This window comes from Pan paniscus, chromosome 21 (genome assembly GCF_029289425.2).
Source record: "Pan paniscus chromosome 21, NHGRI_mPanPan1-v2.0_pri, whole genome shotgun sequence".
Lineage (NCBI taxonomy): Eukaryota > Metazoa > Chordata > Mammalia > Primates > Hominidae > Pan > Pan paniscus.
Genome location: NC_073270.2, coordinates 39128196 through 39136331, shown reverse-complemented (window position 1 = coordinate 39136331; position 8136 = coordinate 39128196). Strand labels below are relative to the sequence as shown.

Sequence of the window (8136 nt, the reverse complement as noted above, 5' to 3'; positions counted from 1 at the left end):
CACAGGGTTTCGCTCTGTCACCCAGGCTGGAGTGCAGTGGCGCGATCGCGGCTTACTGCAGCCTCGAGCTTCTGGGCTGTCATCTAGGCCTCCCAAAGTGTTGGGATTACAGGCGTGAGCCACCACGCCCAGCCGGTGTCTACCTCTTAAACTCAAGCCTTGGAGTCCAACGCTCTACCATACGCAGCCCAGCCCTCCGCCATATGCAGCCCAGCCAGATGCCCAGTGCTTCGCACCAGGATACGTGGTTCTGTCTCTTTTTCATGCGCTCCCACGTCCGGGAGTTACAGTCCCGGCCCTCGATGGGCATTCCGAGCGCCGAGCCCCCTGGGCGGGCTCACTGGGTTCCGCCCCCGACGCGAAGCCCCGCCCCCTGACGCCCCGCCCAGCACCACGCCTCCCGGGCTTTTCGCCTTACTTAGCGGCCCGCCCCGCCGCCCTTCTGACCCACCCCCCTAGGTAGTCCCACACGGCGGCCCTCGGCTCCCAGGCCCCGCCTCGGCCTCCTGCATTTGCCCGAGGCCCCCTCCCCAGCACTGGCCACACCCCCGGGTAGCCCCGCCCCCAGAGCTCCTCCCCCAGCGGCCGGGGTAGGGTGGCGGCTGGCCCAGCCGGGCCCCCGCTGCCCTCTGCCCTGGGCGCTTGGTCGGAGCGGGCTGGGCAAGGCGGGACAGGGCGAGCGCGGCGGCCCGGGGGCTCGGAGGCGAAGATGGCGTCCGGCAGGCGCGCCCCGCGCACCGGGCTACTGGAGCTGCGCGCCGGGGCGGGCTCGGGGGCCGGCGGCGAGCGATGGCAGCGGGTGCTGCTGAGTCTGGCGGAGGACGTGCTGACCGTGAGCCCCGCCGACGGCGACCCTGGTCCCGAGCCCGGCGCTCCGCGGGAGCAGGAGCCCGCGCAGCTCAACGGCGCCGCGGAGCCGGGCGCCGGGCCCCCGCAGCTGCCAGAGGCGCTACTGCTCCAGCGGCGCCGCGTGACGGTGCGCAAGGCCGACGCCGGTGGGCTGGGCATCAGCATCAAAGGTGGGCGCGGGACACCGAGGGCGCGGGGTCGTGGTGTCTGGGGGCAGCCGAGGGCGCAGGGGGCTGGCAGCGCGCCCAGGACATGGAGCTGGAGGCTTCCTGTCTGGGGGTAAGGGGGGTCTGAGGAAACAGGTCACGGAGGGCACTGGGCACACCAAGGTTGGAGGGGGTTTCAGTAGTTGGTGGCCTTAGGGGGCACGGAAGACACAGGTGTGGATAAGATTGTGGGAGCACCAAGGACACGTGGGTGGGAGTTCTGTGTGGAGGCGGGGGGGGTCTGAGCATGAACATCAAGGACAAGAGGGGTCCCCCGGAAAGCAGAGTGTGGAGAAAGGGGGTTGAGGCCGGGACACCAGTGGGACAGGGAGGAGGGAGTCCCTGAGAAGCAACCAAGGTGGGTGCAGAGGGGAGGCCTGGAGTCTGGGAAGCACAGGGGTGGATAGGAGGCCTGGGTGCAGGCACAGGCTGGGGTCACAGGCAGAAGGCCAGCAAGGACCTAGGAATCTAAGGACCCAGGAAGGCTGCAGGGAGCCCTGACAGCTGGATTTGGGTCTCCTGATCTGACTATCTCCACCTTGCACAGGATAGAGCTTTCAGCCCCCAGGACTGACCGCTAGTGGGGTGCAGTTAGGGTTCAACCAGACTGTGTTTGAATCCAGGATCAGCTGTGTGAGGTTGCAAAAGTCCCGCCCCGCCTCTGAATCTGTTTCCTCAACTGTATAAGAGGATGACAGAGTTGTGATGTTTCTGAGAGCAGGGCTCACCACACCAGCACACTGTAGGTGCCTAGTTAATTACTGCTGTTAGCGGAGAGGAAAAATGGAGGCCAGCAGATACTCCCAAAGCAACTAAACATAGTTGTTAAAATCCTTGCACACCCCCAGCTGCTGGGTTCACTATTCCTGCCCATCTGTTTCTCAGGGTCCCAGCCCCCAGCAGGTGCTTTGGGAAAGGGTATCAGCCTTTGTCTCCACCTTGAATACATACCATACCCTCTGGGGTCTCCCTGGTACTGGTTCTGTTGACTAGTGCCTCCAGACCGTTTGGCTTGGCTGAGGCGGTGGGGATGGTGGTGAATGCCAGCACTGTGTGCCAGGTGCTGTGCCCAGGACACTAGTCTCATGATCCACTTCATCCTGGCAACAAGTGGTGAAAGGTAGGGAGTGTAATTCCCATATTGCAGGTGAAGAAACTGAGACTCAGAAAGTTAAAATGATTTTCCCACGATTACATAGTGAGTGTCAGTGCTGGGATTTGAACCTTAATTATCAGCTACTGTCCCTCAGAGAGTGCTCAGGGAAGTTGATTCTTTCCTGTAGAAGGGCAGATCCCCAGGCAGCCAACCAAGAGGGGCTAAAAAGGAGAAATGAGAAAATGAGGGTGTGGGCACCAGTCTTACCCCCAATCTCCAGCATGGGATAGGGCAACAGATGAATCCAAAAATTATACACTCAGTGTGTCAAAGCAGGAAGGAACTTATTCATACAGAATTCCATTCTGCAGATGGACACACTGAGACTCAGAGAGGAGCAGGGACTTTGCAAGGTCACACAAAGTTACTCCCCAGCTCCATACTTCTAGGTGGAGGGGAGGGTACTTTTAGGAGACTTCAGGTATTTCCATTGGATCCAAATCTGGGCTCCTGTTGCCATGGTAACCCCTCCTATAGAGTCTAGCTTAGTCTGAGGCAGCCATGAGTGATCATAGCTTCAAACTGAACTGAAGCCCCTAGTTTCAGGTGGGGGAGGGCAGATATAAATAGAAACCCCTTCCTCTCCTAGACTTCAAGCTCTGTGCAGATAAGCAAACGGTCGGGCCTGTGTGGGCGTCAAGAGAGGTGTTCCAGTCCCAGCTCCGCCACCAGACTTGTGTGACCTTGGAACAATGACCTCCCACTCTGGGCCACTAATTCTTCATCTTCAGTATTCTGGGGATGAGCCAGGAGTGTGATATCTGAGGGCCTGACTTGTCGTCTGTGGTAGGACTAATAGTGTTGGTTCTGGAGCCTGGAGGCCTAGGTGCAAATACTTGCTTCGCTACTTACTAGTTGAGTGACCTTGGACAAGGGGCTTCCCTCCACACTTCAGTTTCCCTAATAGGAAACTGAACATACCTATGTGATGGGGTATTGTAAAGACGCAGTGAATCAACATTGAAAGCATTTAGCACAGTGCTTGGCATTTGGTAAGTGCAACTAAGGTGAACTCTTATTACTATTTCTTATTTTAAAAGGGCATTTAAGAGTTTGGTAATAAAGATGTTTAGTAAAATGTATTAGCTTCTTTTGTATCCAAGATGCCATTCAGGCAGGTTTTTAGAATCTCTAGACTCTAAGGCTTTGGTTTCCAGCCTGGACTTTGGATTGTAAAACATTATGATTGCTAAAGCAGTCTTTTGAGGCCATAGGAATAGCCGACTTGTCTCTTGATTCCGGTTTGAGGGGTATCAGTGGGTTCCCACATTGTTGCCTTTGTGTGTGTGTGTGTGTGTGTGAGAGAGACAGTCTTGCTCTGTTGCCCAGGGTGGAGTGCAGTGGTGCGATCTCGGCTCACTGCAATCTCCACCTCCTGGGTTCAAGCAGTTCTCGTGCCTCAGCCTCCTGAGTAGCTGGAATTATGGGCACACACCGCCACGCCTGGCTAATTTTTGTATTTTTGTTTTATTTTGAGATGGAGTCTTGTTCTGTTGCCCATGCTGGAGTGCAGTGGTGTGATCTTGGCTCACTGCAACCTCCACCTCCTGGGTTCAAGCAATTCTGCTGCCTCAGCCTCCTGAGTAGCTGGGACTACAGGCATGTGCCACCAGGCCCAGCTAATTTTTTGTGTTTGTATTTATTTATTTATTTATTTATTTTTTGAGATGGAGTTTCGCTCTTATTGCCCAGGCTGGAGTGCAATGGTGCAATCTTGGCTCATTGCAACCTCAGCCTCCCGGTTCAAGCAATTCTCCTGACTCAGCCTCCCGAGTAACTGGGATTACAGGCATGCGCCCCCATGCCCGGCTAATATTTGTACTTTTAGAAGAGATGGGGTTTTGCCATGTTGGCCAGGCTGGTCTTGAACCCCTAACCTCAGGTGATCCGCCCATCTTGGCCTCCCAAAGTGCTGGGATTACAGGCGTGAGCCACCACGCCCAGCTATATTTTTTTGTTTATTTTTTTATTATGTATTTATTTACTTTTTTGAGCAGAGTTTCACTCTTGTTGCCCAGGCTAGAGAGCAATGGCGTGATCTCGGCTCACTGCAACCTCCGCCTCCTGGGTCCAAGCGATTCTCCTGCCTCAGCCTCCCGAGTAGCTGGGATTACAGGCATCCGCTACCACGCCCAGTTAATTTTTTGTATTTTTGGTAGGGACAGTGTTTCACTATGTTGGCCAGGCTGGTCTCGAACTCCTGACCTTAGGTGATCCACCTGGCAGCCTTGGCCTCCCAAAGTGCTGGGATTACAGGCATAAGCCACCGCACCTGGCCCTTTTTTGTGTTTTTAGTAGAGGCAGGATTTCGCTATGTTGGCCAGGCTGGTCTCAAACTACTGGTCTCAAGTGATCTGACCACCTTGGCCTCCCAAAGTGTTGGGATTACAGGTGTGAGCCACTTTGTCCGGTTATTTTCATTTTTAATTTTTGTGGGTACATAGTAGGCATATATATTTATGGGTTACATGAGAAAATCGAAAACATTTAAGAAAAAGTTGTTGAAGCACTTTGTAAGTTGCACAAACACTGGTGAACACCCAAAGCACTTAATCAAGAGATCCAGGGATCAAACTATAGCATTATGAATTTTGAAAATGATTTATTTAATTAATTAATTTATTGAGACAGGGTCTCCTTCTGCCACTGAAGCTAGAGTGCAGTGGCACAATCTCAGCTCACTGCAGCCTCGACCTCCTGGGCTCAAGTGATCCTCCTACTTCAGCTTCCCTAGTAGCTGAGACCACAGGTGCCTGGCTAATTTTTGTATTTTTAGTAGAGGCGGGGTTTTCCCATGTTGCCCAGGCTGATCCTGAACTCCTGACCTCAGGTGATCTGCCCACCTCAGCCTTCTAAGGTGCTGGGATTACAGGCATGAGCCACCGGACCTAATCAAAAATGATTTATTATTAGTGTTACTAGTGTCCCAAACTTCCAAGATTTTTCTCAGATTCCCTTTATTCTCCCATTGCCTTTTCCAGCACTGGGCTAGGCACCAAGGGAAGCCTTCAGAAATAATTGTGTCTTGATGTGACTCCCAAGTGTTGGAGTATCTGCCTAAGTCTTGTCCTCCTTCTGTACCTGTGCAGGCGGCCGGGAGAACAAGATGCCTATTCTCATTTCCAAGATCTTCAAGGGATTGGCAGCTGACCAGACAGAGGCCCTTTTTGTGGGGGATGCCATCCTGTCTGTGAATGGGGAAGACTTGTCTTCTGCTACCCATGATGAGGCGGTGCAGGTCCTCAAGAAGACAGGCAAGGAGGTGGTGCTGGAGGGTAAGCACTGACGTTCCAGGGTTCAGAGGGGCTGGGTGGAGGTGTTCCACTGCTTCTCTACCTCCCCCAGGCCTCAGAAGGCCCCATCCCAGCACTGGGGGCTGGGAGGTGGGCAGGACTGAAAACAGAAACAGAACTTGGGGACCTGCCTGAAGACAGTGTGGGGTGGTGGAGGGAGAGTTGGCATAGAGCCAAGCAGACCTGATTTGCATTTTCTGTCTTCCAGTCACTAGCTGTGTAGCCCTGGACAAGTCACTTAATTTCCCTGATCCTTAGTTTCCTCATCTGTAAAACAGGGATGTAGCTCCTGCCTTTCTGGGTTGTTGCGACTAGGGCAAAAAGGTACATGGCAGAGTGTGCCAGCACCTGAGTGACACAGGGAGAGAGGGGTGCGGACTGGGGAAGGGGCAGGTCAGATTCTTTCCTGTGGGGCCTGGAGAGCTCTTGACTTCAGGTTCTTTTAGTGCCTGGGCCTTAAAACCCCAAGACCCATCCTCCTTTGGGAGAAGCCTTGGCTTTTATTTTACTTTATTTTTTTTTTGAGATGGAATCTTGCTCTGTTGTCCAGGCTGGAATACAGTGGCATGATCTTGGTTCATCGCAACCTCTGCCTCCTGGGTTCAAGTGATCCTCCTGCCTCAGCCTCCCAAGTAGCTGGGATTACAGGTGTGCGTCACCATGCCCAGCTAATTTTTATATTTTTGTAGAGACAGGGTTTTGCCATGTTGGCCAGGCTAGTCTTGAACTCCTGGCCTTAGGTGATCCACCCACCTCAGTCTCCCAAAGTGCTGAGATTACAGGCATGAGCCACCATGCCCAGAAGCCTTGGCTTTTATAGAGTAGGACATCAAATCCTTCCAGCCAGGATCAGAGAGGAGTTTTGTGGAGGAACCTTGGTTGAATGGCTTTCTCCACTGTTCCCTCACAGTGTGGTCTTGGGTGGGACCCTTGCCCTCTGTGGGCCTCGGTTTCCCCATCAGTTGTTACAGGCCTCCTGCTGAGGTTGTCCCATGACCATCTTGTGCCATGTCTCTCAAGAGGTTTCTGCTTTGCTCAGCCCTTTCCTCAAACTCTGTCAGCTCTGGAAGCCCCGTGGGGGCCTGAGGAATGTGTCTCTGGCTTATGGCCCAGAACAGGCACAGGGAGGTGGCGGGGGATGATGGAGAATAACACGGCCAGAGAAGCTGCTGAGTTGAGTCCCAGGCCCAAATCCTGGTGGGTTGCCTTGGTTTCCCTAAAGGAGTGTCCAAGAGGCCACAGAAGCAAATAGGTTCTCGGTCCTTGGTTGACCCAGATATAAAATAAAATAAAATTTAAATAAAGAAAATAAAATATAAAGTTTTATTTTATATTTTAGGTATATCTATTTAAATGCCATGGATGCATTTTTTTTTCTTGTTTTCTTTTTCGAGACAGGTTCTTGCTCTATCACCCAGGCTGGAGTACAGTAGTATGATCTTGGCTCAATGCACCCTCTACCCCCCGGGGCTCAAACAATCCTCCCACCTCAACCTCCTGAGTGGCTGGGACTACAGATGCATGCCACCACACCTGGTTAATTTTTTTTTTTTTCTGAGATGGAGTCTCACTCTGTTGCCCAGGCTGGAGTGCAGTGGCATGATCTTGGCTCACTGCAACCTCCGTCTCCCGGGTTCAAGCAATTCTTCTCCCTCCGCCTCCTGAGTAGCTGGGATTACAGGCACCCACCACCATGCCTGGCTAATTTTTTTATTTTTAGTAGAGATGAGGTTTCACCATATTGGCCAGGCTGGTCTCAAACTCCTGAGCTTGTGATCCACCTGCCTCAGCCTCCAAAAGTGCTGGGATTACAGGTGTGAGCCCCTGCGCCTGGCTTTTTTTTTTTTTTTTTTTGAGATGGAGTCTTACTCTGTCGCCCAGGCTGGAGTGCAGTGGCGCGATCTTGGCTCACTGCAACCTCCGCCTTCCAGGTTCAAGCGATTCTTCTGCCTTAGCCTTCCAAATAGCTGGGACTACAGGTGCGCACCACCATGCCTGGCTAATTTTTTTTTTGTATTTTTAGTAGAGACAGGGTTTCACCATATTGGCCAGGCTGGTCTCGAACTCCTGACCTCGTGATCTGCCTGCCTCGGCCTCCCAAAGTGCTGGGATTACAGGCGTGAGCCACCACACCTAGCCAATTTTTTGTAGACACAGGGTTTCACCATGTTGCCTGGGCTGGTCTCCAACTCCTGGGCTTAAGGAATCCTCCCACCTAAGTCTCCCAAAGTGCTGGGATTGCAGGCCACAGTGCCCAGTCTAGATGCATTTTTTTGATACTTAAAAAAAGCTGATTCTAGAGTGTTGATCCTTAGAAGCTTAAGTGTATCAATCATATTTTAATGGCAAAGTTAAATAATAGAATGCCACATAAATGATATGGATATAAGAGACTTTCCCCACATGCCTCATTACTTTGATATTTATAGTCAGCAATGCGGTTTGAAACCACTGACATTCATCGAAATGTCATATTTTAGTTGACTTGAAAGCTCTTTTAGCTTCTGTTGTTTGAAAGTTTAGTCTATGGTAAAATTTCTGCTATAGACACAATTCAAATCCACATTCACACGGAGGTCCCCTCACCTCCTCATCTTTATTTTTTATTTTTATTTATTTATATTTTTGAGAC

General features: G+C 52.2%; 1 protein-coding gene across 4 annotated transcripts in view; it reads left to right on the top strand.

Moving 5' to 3' along the window:
• The first annotated feature begins 484 nt into the window (after positions 1–484).
• Positions 485–8136, top strand: part of SNTA1 (syntrophin alpha 1) — a 36150-nt gene continuing 28498 nt past the window's right edge. Inside the window, exons 1-2 of one of the 4 annotated variants that reach the window (XM_034946926.3) lie at positions 485–1019; positions 5301–5486. In XM_034946926.3, the coding sequence (XP_034802817.2) occupies positions 710–1019; positions 5301–5486 (496 nt within the window). In that variant the 5' untranslated portion in view covers positions 485–709. The remainder of the gene's footprint in view (positions 1020–5300; positions 5487–8136) is intronic. The other 3 variants (XM_034946925.3, XM_034946923.3, XM_008967477.4) reach the window with 3 other exon arrangements.